Source organism: Hyperolius riggenbachi, chromosome 2, assembly GCF_040937935.1.
Source record: "Hyperolius riggenbachi isolate aHypRig1 chromosome 2, aHypRig1.pri, whole genome shotgun sequence".
NCBI lineage: Eukaryota > Metazoa > Chordata > Amphibia > Anura > Hyperoliidae > Hyperolius > Hyperolius riggenbachi.
Window position 1 is genome coordinate 163,195,165 of NC_090647.1, and position 19,346 is coordinate 163,214,510.

At 46.4% G+C, this 19,346-nt stretch overlaps 1 protein-coding gene across 1 annotated transcript in view; it reads left to right on the forward strand.

The window, feature by feature from the left end:
• VWA8 (von Willebrand factor A domain containing 8) overlaps positions 1 to 19,346 on the forward strand; it is a 476,746-nt gene that overhangs the window by 390,085 nt on the left and 67,315 nt on the right. The window contains exon 39 of the mRNA XM_068267802.1: positions 12,575 to 12,683. Coding sequence (XP_068123903.1) covers positions 12,575 to 12,683 — 109 coding nt within the window. The remainder of the gene's footprint in view (positions 1 to 12,574; positions 12,684 to 19,346) is intronic.

The following is a 19,346-nucleotide window of genomic DNA, read 5'->3' on the forward strand; positions in this document are numbered from 1 at the left end:
GGCCACCGGTGACCGTTCCACACTATTGAATGCAGCCAGTTCTTCTGTGACTAAATATGTGTGTCAAGCGGAGGAGCTCAGGGGGATGGTGTGGGATAGTTGGAAGTCTGGGGGGGGTGAAGGTCACATGTCACTGCAGGGCAAGGGGGCTGGGGGGGGGGGAGGTCCCCCTCCACTTGTAGGTACTACTGTGCATTTCGGGGGGGGGGCTTTTTAAATTTGAGCACCCCCCACTTAAAGGAATCGTCAGGCAAAAAAAAACCATGAGTTTCACTTACCTGGGGCTTCTACCAGCCCCATGCAACCATCCTGTGCCCTCACAGTCACTCACTGCGGCTCCAGTCCCCCTATGCCAGCTAGTTTGGTTTTTGCCGACCTCGGGGTCGGTGGGCCGCATTGCATCCATTTTTACGCATTCCCGCTGGTGCAGGAAGATTAACGCATACATGTTTACGTGTTAGTGGGGCGTTACGCGTTGCATCACAAACGTGTAAAAATGTATGCGTTAATGTTCCTGCACCAGCGGGAATGCGTAAAAATGTACGCAATGCGGCCCTTCGACCCCGAGGTCGGCAAAAACTGCAAAAACTAGCTGACATAGGGGGACAGGAGCAGCAGTGAGTGACTACGAGGGCACAGGATGGTTGCATGGGGCTGGTAGAAGCCCCAGGTAAGTGAAACTCATTTTTTTTTTTGCCTGACGATTCCTTTAAGGATCCTCTGCACGGCCCTACTGACAGTGAAAGGCTCCTATATTATAAGTAGGAATCGGTCACATTTGTCAGTCTGCAATGAATCTGTGGCATCCGTTGCTGTAAGCGGGCCGTACTTCTGTGCACAGGCAAGTGGATGCGTTCCCCCATATAGCAGTCAAAATTAACTGAAATTTCAATCGATTTGGACATCTAGGGCATAGATTTCTGACAAATTCAATCAGAGTGATTGAATCTGCCGGGAATTGAAAGGTATGGCCACCTTTACAAAAGCACAGCAGAGTTAGCTGTAAAAAGGTTTTTTTTTCTAATCAGTTTAATGGAACAGCATGACTAAAGTAATATAGATTCCTTCACTAAATCTGGTATGTGATCTAAGCACAGTCATATATGATGCATTAGTCCGTGTGTGAATCCATTGCTTGCCCAGCGTGTTTATATTCACAGATGGGGATATAGAATCCTTGGAATGTGCTCCTTCATAAGCGAGACATAAAGCAAGATTATTTTGTTAATAGAGCTACTGTACTTGAATAGCATCTCTGCTTGCAACTGGCACCAAGCCAAGCTAAAATCACAAGGATTCTTTTCAGGAATTTTCTACTTTAATTTCAAGCTAAGGGAGATTCATCACATTCCCAAGCTGTTTTCATTACTGCTGGGCATATTGATCTTTTTTTCCCCCCTGATAGTATTACTAAATTACTTGAAGACAGATATGGAGGTCCCCTACACACTAAAGCTGGGCACTGAGCTTTTAGTACCTGTGCTAGGATGTGTTGATCTCCACTGGGCCACAGATAGGTTCTCAGCCAAATTCTGTGTGGAGGCACACCTGGGGCGGTCTGTTCAGGTAAACGGGGCCAGAGCATCACCTACAGTCACATGCTGTATTTCTATATGTCCTACCTGATCTTGCACCTCCATTACTGTGAACCCATGCCATGCATCTGAGTGAACCTAACTTACCTAATCTCCATGCTCCCCTCCAGTGACTAAGCATTACCTTGTACTCATACTGTGCAGCGTGATCTGGTCTTTCTTGTATTCCTGTATTGTCATTTTGCTGTATGTCACCCCTAAATATTGTCTGTAACCTAAACTAATGTCCAGCGTTGTGTAATATGTTGGCGCTTTATAAATACAATAAATAAATAAATAAAATGTCTCAGACACTAGGGCCCGTTTCCACTAGAGCGAATCTGCATGCGTTTCCTGCATGCAGATTCGCATATCCAATACAAGTGGATGGGCCTGTTTCCACTTGTCAGTTTTCCTGTGCGTTTCCTTTTAGACAACACCAGTTGCTTGGCAGTCCTGCTGATCTCTTTGGCTGCAGTAGTGTCTGAAACACAAATCAGAAACAAGCATGTGGCTAATCTAGTCAGACTTTAGTCAGAGCACCTAGTCTGCATTCTTGTTCAGGGCCTATAGCCAAAAGTATTAATTATCATTGTGCAGATGTGTCACTCCCGAGCAACATGTTCTGTTCTATGCAAGGGGGGGAGGGGCATGAGCAGCACAGGAGTGACAACATGTAGTGGGTGGGGTTAGTGGGGAGAACAATACTGTTGCAAATCGCTTAGCTGAACTGGGTCACCAGGATGGATTACTGGCAGAGGGGGCCGTTGTCTGCTGCCTCGCCCGGGTTTCATCTGGCTTTTTCAACAGTGCCTTGCGCCTTATTCTGATGCCCTGGCCAAGTTCAAATGACAGGTCTTTATACTACCAGATCAAGGAATAAGCAAAATTCTCTCCCACAAGAGAAAAGACACTAATGGCAGCAGTGCAGGAGTTAACTGGGACTAAATAACGTTTTTAAACAAAAATAATGATACACATTTTGTTAAAAACAATAATTATGTTATACCAAGCATTGCTTTTTAGTAGGAGGGCTTTTCAGTCTATTTTAGCCCTTTATATACATTCCTAGTGGTTTGGGTCACCCAGAGCTGCTTGGTTACTCTGTTGCTCTTGTTATCCTTTATTATTTAATATGCCATAAAGTATAACATGCATATGCTATCTTTACCTATGAGCAGAGGTGAAATGGTGACATTCAGAAGTGTAGTGGTGCTTGACAGGACCTATGATTATCCTTCAATATACAGAGAAAAACAACTTCCAGCTACCCAAGGCTCCTAGCAGTAGCCGTGCTCTCTTATCAGATGCCATTTGACACTAGAAATGTGGCGTCTAGCAGCTCGGTGAATTTATGGCATTGCTGGACAATGGCGTGCTTTGGAAGCAAGGTTAACCTTTCAGGCTTTCCATTTTCTGATTTATGAGCCATATAATATGGAGGGGAACAAAAGTTGTCTAGGCATCCAGCATTCTGCCACTAAACAGTCATTAGTGCAGCTGGGTGAAATCCTGATTTAGGGGTGAAAGATGTAAAGGTCACAGTTTTACTTCCCATGTTAATTAAAGGCGGAATACCTCCAAGTTCAGAAAATCTAAATGATTTCCTTTTTCTTATATTGCCTTAAGGAGTCTTGTGTTTCTTTCCTCAGATTATTACAGAACATGTTTCTAAATCCTTGAGTGTCTACATCCAGGTTAAGCTTCTTTTTGTAATAACCTGAAGGCTTGTAAGTAAATTGTTGTTGCTGCTGCCTTGAGATTTCGAGTAGTGAGATTCTTAACCACTTGCCGACCAGGGGAATTTTCACTGATCGGTGCTGCGTGGGCTCTACAGCCCGCAGCACCGATCAGCAGTGCAGCAGGGCGATCAGACTACCCCCCTTTTTTCCCCACTAGGGGGATGTCCTGCTGGGGGGGTCTGATCGCCGCCGGCCATTAGTGGGTAGCGGGGGGGCTCCTCAAAGCCCCCCTCCGCAGCGTTTTGTGCGCTCCCTCCCTCCCCTTACCTCCCTCTCCCTTCTTGGGCTGCGCAGGACGGATATCCGTCCTGCGCATTGTGGGATAGGCTTCAGCCTATCATATGCCGGCGATCCCCGGCCAATCAGAGGCCGGGGATCGCCGATATGACTTACGGCGCTGCTGCGCAGCAGCGCCGTATCATGTAAACAGCTGGGATTTCTTCCCCGCCTGTTTACATTTTGCCGGCGAGCCGCTATCGACGGCTCTCCGGCTGTTCACGGAGACACCCTCCGTGAACTGACATGGAAAGGCCGCTCGATCGAGCGGCCGTTTCCATGGTAACCCGCAGACGACCAGTTTACGCCAATCGGCGTTAGCTGGTCGTCAAGAGGTTAACAGCATCACTACTTTGTATCAGCATGCCTTTTTTATCTTGATGGCTCAATGCCGATACATTTTTAACTACGTGCAAATCTGCTCCAAAGAAAAACAAGGTAGCTTTTTGTGATCTAGATGACTTTTCATTACTCTTACAGAGCAACCTCTTTAGTTCTAATAGAATGAAGGATATACCTGAAGAAGTTGCTCTGTGAGAATGCATATACCCTAGAGCAACTGTCCAACCGAAGGCCCACAGCCGCACTTTCTTGCCCATCATTTTTTATGCAGTCCCCTTCTACTGGCAGGCCTACCTCTGGTTTGCACTTGGTTCCACCCATGAAAGTTGATGCTTTGGGATGTGGGAGGTAGCCAGAGTGCTTGGGGGAAACGCACACAAGCTCTCTGCAGATAGTGCCCTGGCTGACATTTGAACTGGGGACCCATCACTGCAAAGCAAGACGCTATCCACTACACTGCCATGTTACTAACAGTTGGGGTAGTTGCCCAATGTAGACATTTATAAAGGGATACATGCTATAGAATTGTACTAGAAGGTGTTCAGTTGAAGGAACCTTTTTCCTTTGGACACACCATACACCATAACCTAAATATTTGAGAACTTGGATATTTGTAAAAGAAAAAAAAATAGAAAGTTAAAATGTACTTTAAGTGAAAACTGCTAGTTGGCAGGATAGGTTGTTCCAGAGATTATTGCTGTAAGTAAAGTGAAGCGAGCTCCTGAGTATGGATTATTCTTTATTAATAAATCGTTGGCTGTTGTTCTGAATATTTTCTGTATTGTGATTTTTGTTCCGCCACTGGTCTGCACTTGTCTTCTACTATCTTTAGCAGTCTGTGTGGGTGGCCAGGATTCCACTATGGCCTGTAAAGGGAAAGCTTGAGTGTTTGGTTGCAAAGTCCTCAAGTTTTATGTCTGGAGAAAGTGGCAGCTGAAGCTGAACGAGCAGACGGGATTTTTCATCTAACAGAGAAGCCACAATATTGAGCTAACAGCAATTTGCACATAGGTGGCACAGGCATGCCTTTATATCTGCATGCTGACAATTTTCCCATCTAACTGTGTTTGAATAAGGAATCCTTTTAGTTCTGGAATACGGTTTTGCACACGTTGCTAATTACAGAAGTGTAACCACATAATTATCCATAATGTAAACTATTCTTTAGCGCTATGAATTTTTGCCTAGTTTCCTCTCCCGGCTTTTGTATTTTATGTATCTAGTTCATATCTTTGAGCTTCCAGTGGAAATGTATATTTTTATCTATTGTAAATATTTTACTGGGTTTAAGGCAAGCAGAACCATATATGCACCCATCCACTTACAATAATAGAAAATAAAATAATGAAATCCTCTGAACTTGACGTTGTTTTTGTATGAGATGCTTCCTTAAATTATATTCCAATTGTAAAGATTCCCACTGATGTTTCGCATGCTGGTTTCAGCTGATAATGGTGACCTTGCTTATTTGTCTGTGCCGCCATTCTATATTACAATCATTCAAGGTATTATCAGGGATGTGAGACCATTGATAATGTTGAATTATTTTCAAAAGGCCACATGTGCAGTTTGATAGTTTTCTGTAAGGCAAAGGTGTCTGTCTTCTCAGCTTGCGTGCTACTTTGAAAATTACGAATTGAAAATGATCTACCAGATAGAATCTACCTACAGATGTAAGCCACAACTGCAACACATGTATAGCGGCAGTCCATCGGGGTTTACCACTAGCTGCCAGTCTACTACATGCATATAACAGAGTCCTCCTCAGTAAAACAAATTTGAATATTGCTTGACCACAATGTCATGCTCAAAATATCATGCTCAACACCCAGCAAAACAAAACTGTAATCATCATCAGCACATAATGCTTCTAAATATATGGCTCCCCACATTTCAACATCATAATCCTCTACACTACTGTGTAAAACTTCAGGAGAGCATAGTGCTCTAAGCTCATCTAAGTCAAAGAGACAGGCAGCCTATTGGGCCAATCAAAGTGCGGGAATAATGTCCTTTACAGGGATTGGACTCACAGGGGCTCTCGGCAGGGCGAATGGAGCTCTCGTCATTGCCAATTAGCAGGCATACGTTTTTGGCGCTCGCTATGCTACTCTGATAAAGCATGTTCACTCTGATAAGGCGTGTTAACTCTGATAAGGCACGCTATTTGTTACAGTGAATCATCCCCAATGTACTCTCTAAACACCTTTTCAGACCAGCGTATACAGTATTTTCTGTAGGTCGCGGGGAGGCTCACTGCCTCATCCGCTAACTCCTGTATCTCCTTACCTAGTGTTTCCACCCCACTACCTTCTAGATTGCAAGCTCACAAGTGCTGGGACCTGCTCCTAGTGTTTCTTATTCTGCTGTAATTTATAATAAAAATGTACCAGTATTGGTGATGTCTCAAAGGACACATCAGCTATGTATGTATTTGTACTTGTAGTGTTGGCAGGGCCAGCCCGCTCATGAGGCGGGGTGAAACATTTGCCTCAGGCGGCACTTCTGGGGGGGCAGCACCCGCCTGTCCGTGGGTGCAGGGGCCGGCTCCCGAGCTGGAGGGGTAGCGGGCAGGAAAGGGGTATTGGGCCTAGCAGCGGGGAGGGGGGACGGACCCCCCCTCCCTCACCTGGGTCCCCCATCTGCGCTCCCCCTCCAGCTTTAAAAAGTTAAGTAGCGGCCGCTACTAGTAAGAGGCAACAGGCGGGGATCACTCACCTCTTCCGTTCCAGCGTGCGCTCCACTGACGTCACTTCCTGCAACGCCGTCCACTTACAATACAGTGGGCAGCGTTGCAGGATGTGACGACAGTGGAACGCACGCTGGAACGCGGAAGAGGTGAGTGATCCCCGCCTGTTGCCTCTTACTAGTAGCGGCTGCTACTTTTTAAAGCTGGAGGGGGGGGCGCAGATCGGGGGACCTAGGCGAGGGAGGGGGGGGTCCGACCCCCCTCCCCGCCGCTTTGCCCAATACCCCCTTCCTGCCTGCTACTCCCTCCAGCTCGGCGGCCCCCCCACCCACGGCTTGAGGGGGGGGGGTGAGGGGGGCAGCGATTTTTTTCTAAGTTTGCCTCAGGCGACAAAAAGTCTAGGGCGGGCTTTGAGTGTTGGATGTCCTGATTGTACAGATTTTAATTTCTTATGCAGCTATGCTCCCCAATATTTGTTTTGTACTATGTAGAGTGCTACAGAAGATGTTGGTGCTATATAAATAAAAAATAATGATATTAATAATAAGGAAAACTTTTCCATATATCCAAATCTTTGGCTCACAGTAGTGTTGGGCGAACACCTGGATGTTCGGGTTCGCGAACGTTCGCCGAACATGGCCGCGATGTTCGGGTGTTCGCGCCGAACTCGGAACATAATGGAAGTCAATGGGGACCCGAACTTTCGTGCTTTGTAAAGCTTCCTTACATGCTACATTTGCAGGGTATGTGCACCTTGGGAGTGGGTACAAGAGGAAAAAAAAATATTTGAAAAAGAGCTTATAGTTTTTGAGAAAATTGATTGTAAAGTTTCAAAGGAAAAAATGTCTTTTAAATGCGGAAAATGTCGTTTTTCTTTGCACAGGTAACATGCTTTTTGTCGCCATGCAGCCATAAATGTAATACAGATAAGAGGTTCCAGGAAAAGGGACCGGTAACGCTAACCCAGCAGCAGCACACGTGATGGAACAGGAGGAGGGCGGCGCAGGAGGAGAAGGCCACGCTTTGAGACACAACAACCCAGTCCTTGCCTGAGGACAAGAAGCGTGCGGATAGCAATGCATTTTGTCGCCATGCAGTCATAAATGTAATACAGATAAGAGGTTCCGTAAAAAGGGACCGGCAACGCTAACCCAGCAGCAGCACACGTGATGGAACAGGAGGAGGCGCAGGAGGAGAAGGCCACGCTTTCAGGCGCAACCCAGGCCTTGCATGAGGACAAGAAGCGTGCGGATAGCAATGAATTTTGTCGCTATGCAGTCATAAATGTAATACAGATGAGAGGTTCAATAAACAGGGACCGGAAACGCTAACCCATCACAGATGTTCATTGTTCATGTTACTTGGTTGGGGTCCGGGAGTGTTGCTTAGTCGTTTCCAATCCAGGATTGATTCATTTTAATTTGAGTCAGACGGTCTGCATTTTCTGTGGAGAGGCGGATACGCCGATCTGTGACGATGCCTCGGCAGCACTGAAACAGCGTTCCGACATAACGCTGGCTGCCGGGCAAGCCAGCACCTCTATTGCGTACATTGCCAGTTCGTGCCAGGTGTCTAGCTTCGATACCCAATAGTTGAAGGGTGCAGATGGATTGTTCAACACAGCTACGCCATCTGACATGTAGTCCTTGACCATCTTCTCCAGGCGATCGGTGTTGGAGGTGGATCTGCACGCTTGCTGTTCTGTGGGCTGCTGCATGGATGTCAGAAAATTTTCCCACTCCGAGGACACTGCCGATACCATTCCCTTTTGGGCACTAGCTGCGGCTTGTGTTGTTTGCTGCCCTCCTGGTCGTCCTGGGTTTGCGGAAGTCAGTCTGTCGGCGTACAACTGGCTAGAGGAGGGGGGAGGATGTCAATCTCCTCTCTAAAGTCTCCACAAGGGCCTGCTGGTATTCTTCCATCTTGACCTGTCTGACTCTTTCTTCAAGCAGTTTTGGAACATTGTGTTTGTACCGTGGATCCAGAAGGGTATAAACCCAGTAATTGGTGTTGTCCAGAATGCGCACAATGCATGTGTCGCGTTCAATGCAGTCTAGCATGAATTAAGCCATGTGTGCCAGAGTCCTGCCAGAATCCTCATCATCCTCTTGTGAGCGTTGTGATAGTTGTGATGCATCATAGTCGTCACCTTCTTCCTGGTCTGCTTCTGCTGACCATTCGCGCTGAATTGTGGAAGTCCAACGTGCACCGCTCTGGCCCTCGTCAGTGGTGGCATGAAATTCCTGCTCCAACTCCAGCTGTTCCTCCTCCTCTTCTTCGTCATAGCTGCTGGGGCCAGCGTTTCCTGAGGCAGATGGCCTGATGTTGGTATCATCACGCTGATCGTTTTCTCCTTCAGATTCCCCCAGTTGCATCATGACAGCTGTTTCCTTGATTTTCAACATTGACTTCTTCAGTAAACACAGCAGTGGTATGGTAATGCTGACTAAAGAGTTGTCACTGCTCACAAGCAACGTGGATTGCTCAAAATTTTGGAGGACTTGTTGGCCCAATCGGATCCACAGAAGCTTGGCAGCTGTCCGGATGCGCCTCGGTACTGCGCCGTCATGTACTGGACCACTGCACTCTTCTGCTCGCAAAAGCGGGCTAGCATGTGCAGCGTAGAATTCCAGCGTGTAGGGACATCACACAGCAAGCGATGGTGGGGGAGATTGAAGCGCTCCTGCATCTTGGCGAGTGCCCCCGAAGCAGTACTGGAATTTCTACAATGTTTGGCCACTCGTCGCACCTTCAACAGAAGATCGGCCACGCCTGGGTATGTCCTCAGGAACCGCCGAACTACTAGGTTCATCACGTGCGCCAGGCAAGGGATGTGTGTCAGCTTAGCCAACCTTAAAGCGCGAATGAGATTACTCCCATTATCACACACAACCATGCCCGGTTTCAGGTCCAGCGGTGCCAGCCACAAATCCGTCTGTTCCTTTATTCCCCTCCAAATTTCCTCCCCTGTGTGCTGCTTATCCCCAAGGCAGATCAGCTTCAGCAACGCTTGCTGACGCATGCCAACAGCTGTGCTGCACTGCTTCCACGATCCTACTGCTGCTGGGTTAGCGTTTCCGGATGAGGTACAGTTTTGAGATGCGTTGGAGGAGAAAGAGTCAGAGAGGTAGGTGCTGCTGTTGTTATCCAGTGGGAGGGACGGCGGTGCAGCTGTTTGCGGCGTGGGCAACACCCGCGCCGTAGCAGGTGAGGAATCGCTGCCAGGCTCCACAAGGTTCACCCAGTGCGAGGTAAGGGAGATGTATCGACCCTGGCCGAACGCACTCGTCCAGGTGTCAGTGGTGAGGTGAACCTTGCAGGCAACGGCATTCTTCAAGCTTCGGGTTATTTTGCTGACCACGTGCTCATGCAACTCAGGCACTGCAGAGCGCGCAAAGTGGTAGCAGCTGGGAACCACGTAACGTGGGATGGCCACTGACATCATGCCCTTGAAGCTGTTTGTCTCCACCACTCGATATGGCAGCATTTCACAGGCCAGAAGCTTGGCTATGCTGGCTGTTAGTGCCACGGCCCGGGGGTCATTTGCTGGCAATTTCCTCTTGCGCTCAAACATCTCTGAGACAGACAACTGAACAGTAGGGCTGCACACTGAAGGGCTGTTGGTTGTTGTGTTTGATGAAGACTGGGAGACCTCAAAAGCACTATTCCGGAAAGTGACAGTGACAGTGTCAGCGTCGTCTGATGTTTGTGAATGTTGTTGTGAACCACGCAATGGCTGGGCTACTGCTGCTGCTGAGGAGGGTCTGGTGGTGAGTCTGGTGACCCCAAGGGAGGCAGTGTTGCTGGTACCCTGTCCTGCCGCGTTTGCCCACAGAGTGGGATGTTTGGAAACCATGTGGCGGGTCATGCTGGTGGTGGAGAGGTTGTTAATATTTTTCCCCCTGCTCAGGCGGGTCTTGCACACCTTGCAAATCACCATGGTACCATCCTCACTGCAGTCTTCAAAGAAAGGCCAGACTTTGGAGCACCTGCCTTGCTGGCGATTTCTGTTTGCGCCTCTTTTGCGTCTCACTTGAACTTCCACGCTTGTGGTGCCTGAAATTTCGCGCCGCCTACCTTGTGGCACAAGGTGAACTCGTGCAGCAGTGGGTTCTTCAACAGACTCATCTGTGCTGCTACGACGGCGATGTTCTCCTTCACATACAAAATCTGGGTCTGTGTCCACATTGTCCAAACCCTCCTCTTCCATCTCCTCAAACTCGTCATATGTGATTGTGGGCCGCCGCCGTGGAGTAGAGCTCCCCAGAACAACCTCTGCGCAGCTCACTCCAACGTCGTCTTCCAGATCTTCTCGGCCGACCTCCTGCAATTGAAACCCCTCCTGCCCAACTTGCTCTGGGATTTGGGTTTCAAAGTCCTCGGACTCGCCTTGCATTTCAGTGCGCGGTGCATTTCCCACAGTAAATGGTTGTGAATCCGAGCACAACATTTCTGGCTGTTCCATTGACCTTTGAAAGGTGGAACTTTGTTGGGCTGGGAGTAGCTCCTGCGAATACCCCATTGTGTCCTGAGGAAATTCTTCGGACTGGTTATTTGGCAGTTGTGTGCGTAGTGTCGCTGCCGGTTGTGTCAGCTTTGTGTCCACTGGCTCCTTGTAACTGGCTGAGGACTCTGACCTCGTGCGTGATGTGCTGGTGCTGCTTAACCCACTGCTGGACGCTTGAGAGGTCATCCAATTAATTATCTGGTCCTGTTCTTTTGGATTTGTGAGAGTTGATTTCCTGGACAACATGGGCGGTATTGAGTGGGTTTTCTTCGGTGCTCCACTGTGGCCTGTACGTGAACCGTCAGGGGAAACACCTCTTCCCTTGCCCCTCCCTCTTTCACAGGATTTCTTCTTCATTTCACGTATCCTTAAAGTACACGCTGACTGGCAGCAGTACAGTGGCAGTACAGAAATGCTATATAGTGATGGGTGAGTGGAGTACTACTATTCCCAGCAGCGACACAGAGCACAATGCTATACAGTGGTGGGTGAGCGGTGTACTACTGTTCCCAGCAGCGACACAGAGCACAATGCTATACAGTGGTGGGTGAGCGGTGTACTACTATTCCCAGCAGCGACACAGAGCACAATGCTATACAGTGGTGGGTGAGCGGTGTACTACTGTTCCCAGCAGCGACACAGAGCACAATGCTATACAGTGGCGGGTGAGCGGTGTACTACTGTTCCCAGCAGAGACACAGAGTGGCAGTAAACACAATGCTATACAGTGGTGGGTGAGCGGTGTACACAGAGTGGCAGTAAACACAATGCTACATAGTGTGGGTGAGCGGTGTACTACTGTTCCCAGCAGCGACACAATGACTGGGGGGACCCTGGCTAGCCTGGCTGGAGAGAGAACTACCCTGCCTGCCTACCCAAAGCTAAACCCACAGACAAATGGCAGAGAAATGACGTGGATCGGGTATTTATTTACCCGAACCACGTGACCCGTTCGGCCAATCACAGCGCTAGCCGAACGTTCGGGGAACGTTCGGCCATGCGCTCTTAGTTCGGCCATATGGCCGAACGGTTTGGCCGAACACCATCGGGTGTTCGGTCGAACTCGAACAGAACCCGAACAGTGGCTAACACTGTTCGCTCAACACTAGCTCACAGTTATTGATCTATATGGTGTGGGAGTTATTGTGTTTTAGTGAAAATCTACCACATTTATTTTGGTAAATCCTAATGCCAGATTCAAATTGTTAAATAATATTTTTATTAAAATTTCTCCAGATTGTTTGGGGACAGGTAACGGGTGCATACACAACGTCATGTTATCTCTTCATAAACTTTTTTTTTTTTTTTTAGAATGTTCTGTACTAAAATAAATTTGTACATAGACCTTTTAAAAATATCTCAAAGTAGAAAATTATTCAGCTCATGTTACAGCATGTAATACACTAGTGATCAACATTGTTCTCTGCTTTCATGTGTTTTACAGATCACCATACAAAGGGATAGCGGCATGGATGTGACATCACCAAAGCATGGAAAGATGGACCAAGATAATATGCCTCATGTCGGTGGAAATACCTGGGCTGGTGGAACTGGTTAGTATTATATATTTAACCTAAAAAATGTATATCACAATTGCTCTGTATGGCAACATGTGGTGGCTGGATAGTGTAATGGTTAAGGGCTCTGCCTCTGACACAGGAGACCTGGGTTCGAATCTTGGCTCTGCCTGTTCAGTAAGCCAGCACCTATTTGGTAGGAGACCTTGGGCAAGTATCCCTAACACTGCTACTGCCTATAGAGCGCGTCCTAGTGGCTGCAGCTCTGGCGCTTTGAGTCCGCCAGGAGAAAAGCGCGATATAAATGTTCTGTGTTTGTTTTGTTTGTTTATACACTTATAATTGCGAAAAATAAAAATAACATTGATAATACAGCCACTATGCTCTTATGAATCATGGACAAATGGTTTATTACCAGTGTACTTTCAAAAACATTCATTCTTTCAAACATATTGCTAATAAATAATAAATGTAGAAGCTACACACCACTGACCTTTTCCCTGCATGGACCAATGACCAGAGGTTGTTTGTATTAAATGTATTGAGGACAGTTTTGTTGAGTAATTGCTTCCTCTTTGAAGGTACATTTTATGAGCAGTCCTACGCTAATTACGCTCTTATATAAGGATGCACTGGTGTACCAGAATGCATTATTTCAATAGCCCTTGGGCGGAGCTTAGGACGGAGTGTGCAGTATGCTGGCAGCCACCCGGGAACTTTAATTTTACATGCGCATATGATCTTATTGAATGTGAGTGCACTTTTATAACCTTTTTATATCTAATAAATGGTGTTACGCTATGTAAGGATGTGTTTGAGCCTAGTGATTGAGAACTGATTCCTGTGAGAAGACAGAGGAGAGACATCTGATCTGCAGTGAATGCTCTATTGCTGGTCTGTGGTCAGTCAGCCAGTTTACCTGGTGAGCGGTTCATTTGTCTATTGGTGAATAGGATCACAAGTGGTGAAAGTAGTGCATGTGCACAGTGTTATAAGGAGAGGTAACAACTGTAGTCACTAATGCTACACCATGAGCGATTCTTGTTTGGATTTTCCAAGGATTTGTCAGGACACGGAGCTGAGATCGTGAGGAGATCGGTAGATGTTTTAAGCGCTGATTGCTGGTCTGTTATTTGTCAGCCTTGCGATCTGGTGAGCGATTACTTCGCATGTTTAGTGGATCAAATCTAAGTTGTTCTGTGTGGAGGAGGACTTGAAAACTGAAAATTATTGGAACTTTGTCTGTCACTTTATTATGTGGGAGCGCCACACCATACAATTTATTTAAGAATGAACTGGGAGTAACTCTACCTAGAGGTTTGGCAAATACATTAGGTTTCTGATTGTGTAATATTAGGAAGCAGCGCAATTATATTGAATATATAAACAAGAGGGTAGACTAAAGGCCCATACTCATGCCTGACTTAAGTTGGCTGAGATGCCCAATAATGACTGTCTCAGCAGATAATCAGGCATGTGTACAGCAACCCCCAACCCTCGGGCGATCTGCCTAGCAGATTGACTTATTTCAAGCGAGGCTGATCCCCTCCATTATCCCATTGTTCGCTTCCCCGTCCGTCACACATACCCAGTTTGTCGCCCCACCCCCAGCATGGAAACACAGCACGTTGCCAGCTATGCATGCTGACATGTGGGTATGCATTCTGGCCCAGTGATGTCACACGGGCAACATCGGTCGTCAAAGGTGAGTACGCACGTTAAAAAGAATCGGGGGGGATATGGGTCACAGAGGCATGTTGCCTGCCTCATGACATGCCTCTGTGTCCCCCCACCGCCGCGCCGCGTAATGGGAGGAGAGGGATTCCCTGCTCAAATGCCCACTAGGGACGTTCCTGCAGGTTTTTGGAGCTGCCATTGGGCAGCTCTCTCCCTGGCCACGTCCCCTGCTGCTCCCTTACCTCTTCGGCACTCGGAGGCACCCAATTTGCAGCAAGAAGGGAAATTTTGCTATTAAAATGCCGCAGTTTGCATATCCGCATGCCTCCGGGTGCTGAAATCTACCACCTTTGCTGCAGATCACGGCTTTGTGGCGGCGCCTCCGGGCACTCAGATTTACTTTCTTCGTTGTAAATCGCGGCTCTGCGGGGGAGGGGGGCAGGGTTAGGTACTATCGGGGGGGGGGGGGGGTCTTCGGGTTAAACAACACTAGGGAGGGTTAGGCATCGGTATTGGAGGGTTCGGTGTAAGAGTAGGGTTAGGATTAGCCATAGTTAAATATCGGTAAAGAGTAAAGGTGGCCATACACTGGCCCGATTTGCGGCAGTTTCGACAGCAGATTCGATCACTGGGATCGAATCTGCTGCCAATCGTTCGCGCAACACGCACCCGCCGATCCGATTTCCTCCCGAAATCGGATCGGTCCGTCGATCGCGCGTCGCTAGCGGCGGCCGATCCGATCAGGTATACATTACCTGAGGCTGGCTCCCGGGCATCCCGTCCGTCACTGCTCCCGTCATGGCGCCTCCGGCATCCTCGCATAACTTCCGCTGTCATGCCAGTGACAGCGGAAGTACAGCGGAGGGCGCTCTATTTGAACTTCCGCTGTCACTGGTGTGATAGCTTAAGTTCTATGCGGATGCCGGAGCCGGAGGTGCCACATGACGGGGACATCACGCCCGGGAGCCAGCCTCAGGTAATGTATACCGGCGGGGGGAGCGGCGGCAGCACCACCACAACAGATTGTGATCGGTTTCAGGCTGAAATCGATTCACAATCTGTTTGCAGGAAAGGCAGCCATACGATCCCTCTCTGATCAGATTCGATCAGATAGGGATCTGTCAGCTGGTCGATCTGATGGCACATCGACCAGTGTATGGCTGCCTTAACAATATTTTTACTATAGGAATCCAGCAGTAGAATATCGCTAATTTCATTGATAGGGCCTGATTCATAAAGCGGTGCAAACTGTTTAGCACGGGTGTGCTAAACAGTTAGCATGTGAAGTGCCGTTCGCAGACTTTTGCGCGCGCAATTTGCCGCAAATCGCGGCAAATTGCGCGCGCAAAAGTCCGCGATCGCGCAAATCGCTGCACTTTGCGCGCGCAAAAGTCCGCGAACGGTCTTCACGTGCTAACTGTTTAGCACACCCGTGCTAAACAGTTTGCACCGCTTTGTGAATTTGGCCCATAGTCTACTAGCAGGTATCCCCGTGCCCTTTTTTCTATGTGTTTTTTTCATGTATGCGTTAATAAGCCCCATCAAGGCTCTTACATTATAATTAGATCACTGGGAGCAAAGTACATATTAGACCTCTGAGCCAACTCCCAGGCATCTGCTTGCAGTGCTATGCATTCAGACCAGATTGGAAGAGCTTTGACAGTGCTTATTAGCCAGATGACATTTCTACAGTATTATAAAACAATACTAATATGCACTGATTATGGAAAGTCATTGCATGCATGGAGGCTATGGATAGATTTGTGATTAATGAGAATGTTAATAAAATAATAGTTTTGGCTTGTAGTCACATATAATACAAATTATATGCAGCTTGGAATGGGGCCAATCAGGTGCATTTCCTGTTGATTTTTAGTGGCCTAGTGCCAAGTTGCATATAGTTTGCATGAGACTTGCTTGTAAATTATTGAATACTAAAGGTTTGTATACACGTCTGATAAAGATTGTTAGAAAATGCCCAGTAACGATAATCTGAGCGATAATTGTTCGTTAAAAAATAACGAACGATCGTTTTTCTGAACGATAATGATTGTTATGGTTCAGTTCAACCGATCCAACCCCGCAGATTTTTTTTAACAGATAATCGTTCAATCGTTATGTGTACAGAGATCGTCCGATAACGTTCATCATTCACGTTCTGCGCATGTTTGTAATTCCGGAAGTTTTGTTACTCCGTACTGAATAATACCGTGATTTTCCTTTATGAGAAAGTAATCTGTGTTAACGAATGTACAAAAGTAACATGATGAAATGAACGTTTCCATATAGTTGTATGTGTAATGACGCGCATGAATGTAGTTAATTTTTATTTTGTAATGTTCGTTCTAAATCACAAACTGTTCTTTATGCAAAGTTTGTTTACTAATTTATTGAAATGATAATTAGTTATTGTTGAAAGTGGCACACTTTTATAATAGTTTTTTTTAACATGTTTTAAACAGACTCAGGAAACATACACGCTACACGAACGTTAAATAACGTACTTCCCACTGCTTAAAATAATTACAAATCAGAAAACATTCTATTTTAAAAAAAATGTATCTATATGTGTGTACTACGTCACACAATATATTTTTACGTCACTTCAGCATGCGCACGCATACTTTATCGTTCGTCGTTCAGTACTTTCTTTTAATATCGTTCACTTATGTACAAAGTCATTCGTTACGGACGACTAATCATGTCTCATTTAAATATCGTGCCTATGTCACCGATCGTTCGCTACCAACGATTTTTATTGGACGTGTGTACTCAGCTTTAGTATTACCTTGACCATCTCTACGATCAATATACAGTGCCGCCGATGTGTGCGACCCAACCGAGTGCCTGTTAACATATGGGCCTAGTGGCTAGTCCAGTTAATATAACATTTTGCATTTTCATGACTTTGAAGGAATCAGGGTTGGGTGTTTGCCTCAAAAGACAGAACAGATTTTTCACCAGTGCTCTATCAGCATGCAAAAATTCTGATTGTACTGGGGGGAAAAGTCAGTTATGCTTGGTTGCACTGTTAGATCTTTGGTTAAAGCCTTTCCACTGCTGCACTGTAAATGCATGTTCTCACAGTGCATTCCCTGTGCTGGAAGAACATTGCTATCCTGATTCAGTATAACTGTACATGTATCTATTTCCCAGGCCTTTCCCAGCATCCAAAGACTGACTAGAGGAAGTCAGTATGAATTTCCTTTAAATGACCATCTCAATTAGCCAAGCACGCTAATCAAAGAGACTGTGTTTTAAGAGACTCTGTAACAAACTTTTCAGCCTTAGTTCTTCTATGCTATAAGTTCCTTTGCCTGTCCTAATGTGCTCTGGCTTACTGCAGCTTTTCCTAATTGCACAGTGGCTGTGTTATCTCTGTTATATGATCTAATATGTTTCCTTCTGTCGGCACAGTCGGGCTAAAGCTGGAATGTGTGGATGTACAGGGCTGCTTGTGATTGGTAGAAGCTATACACACACCCTCCAGGCCCCCTGCAGGCTCTGTATGACTCACACACTCTGCTTATGTGAGCCTATCAGAAGCTGGTTAGTTTGTTTGTAAACACTGCCTAAAACTGTTAATTACAAGCCAGGATTGCAGCAGAGAGTGGCAGAAACAGCACAGAGGGGCCCAGGAGAAAATAATGAATAGAATGGTATGCTTTTTGCTGTAAAAATGTTAGAGTACAGATTCTCTTTAAGAAAATCAGTTCAATCCAGTAATGTACTGAAGGTCCATCTCCTTAAAAACGTTATTGCCGCTTAGGATAATTTAGAAAGGGGGTTTAGATAATGTTTTGGGGTGTTTATTGGTTTACCTTTTCCTGACCTGGGAGAAGTGTGCTTGGCACTGTACATACACATATCTATCTTACCATGTCACATGTCACCTCAGTTGTCCTTTAAGCCACAGGTGTCATGCTGGAGGCTCGCGAGACAAATGTGGCCCTCAAGAGTTTCAAACGTGCATCATTGTAATCCATAAAAGATCAAAAGCACACAGCCTTCTCATCCAGACCAACACACTTCCTTCTCATCCAGAGCAGCACACCTGTGACGGTGTTTCTGGTTTAATCATTATGTAGCAACAACCCACAGGACCCTCCAATGAAATTAGCATGGGGATCCAAACTACCTTGTGTGGCTGGTAAAACACACACTCGCGCCTCTTCCCCCCTCCCTCCCCCACATTTCAGAGTAGCACAGCGGAACAGTCAGCGCTGCGTAATATATTGGCGCTTTATAAGTACAATAAATAAAATAGACAGTGTAATATTTATTAAGTTATTTAACAGATAAGTTTTATTGATTTTGTTTTCATAAGTAAAACATAAGTTACATATACAGTAACAATCCAAACCCCCTCTCAGCAGTGTCCCCCCTTCCCTACCCCTTCCTTCCTTCGGGGGTCATGCTCCACACAGCACAGCATGCGATCCAGACATTTTATGTCAAGTTGTTTTAATTCATTAACTTTCTTCAGCCATTCTGCCACTGTCGGGGCCCTTGGTTGCATCCAGTGTAGGACAATAGTTTTCCTGGCAAAATAGCATAACATATCCCAAAGTAGCACCTTTCTCCCGGAGGGAGCTATGTATCCTGAGATTCCCAGTAAGTGTGATTTGGAGTCTAAAACAATAGGTCTTTCAAAACAATTTTGAAGAAATTTGTTAATCTGATTCCAATATCCATGTACTGTATATGGGTACATTCCCATACCATGTGTATAACATTTCCAGGAGACTGATCACATCAAGGACACACATCCAATTTGCCTGGATACATACGAGCCAATCGAAATGGACTGTAGTAAATTCTATAGCTATATTTTAGTTGTATGAGTCTGTCCTTAATAGGGATAAGGTAAGCCCCTGTATCTTCCAACAGATCTCTCCATTCCGATTCCTCCAAGCCAGGTATGTCAGCACACCAATTCTGAAACTCTTTATTCACTCTAGGGGATGATATATCAATTAGAGTCGCATATATAGCCGATAGAGGAGAGTCCAATTGTTTTTG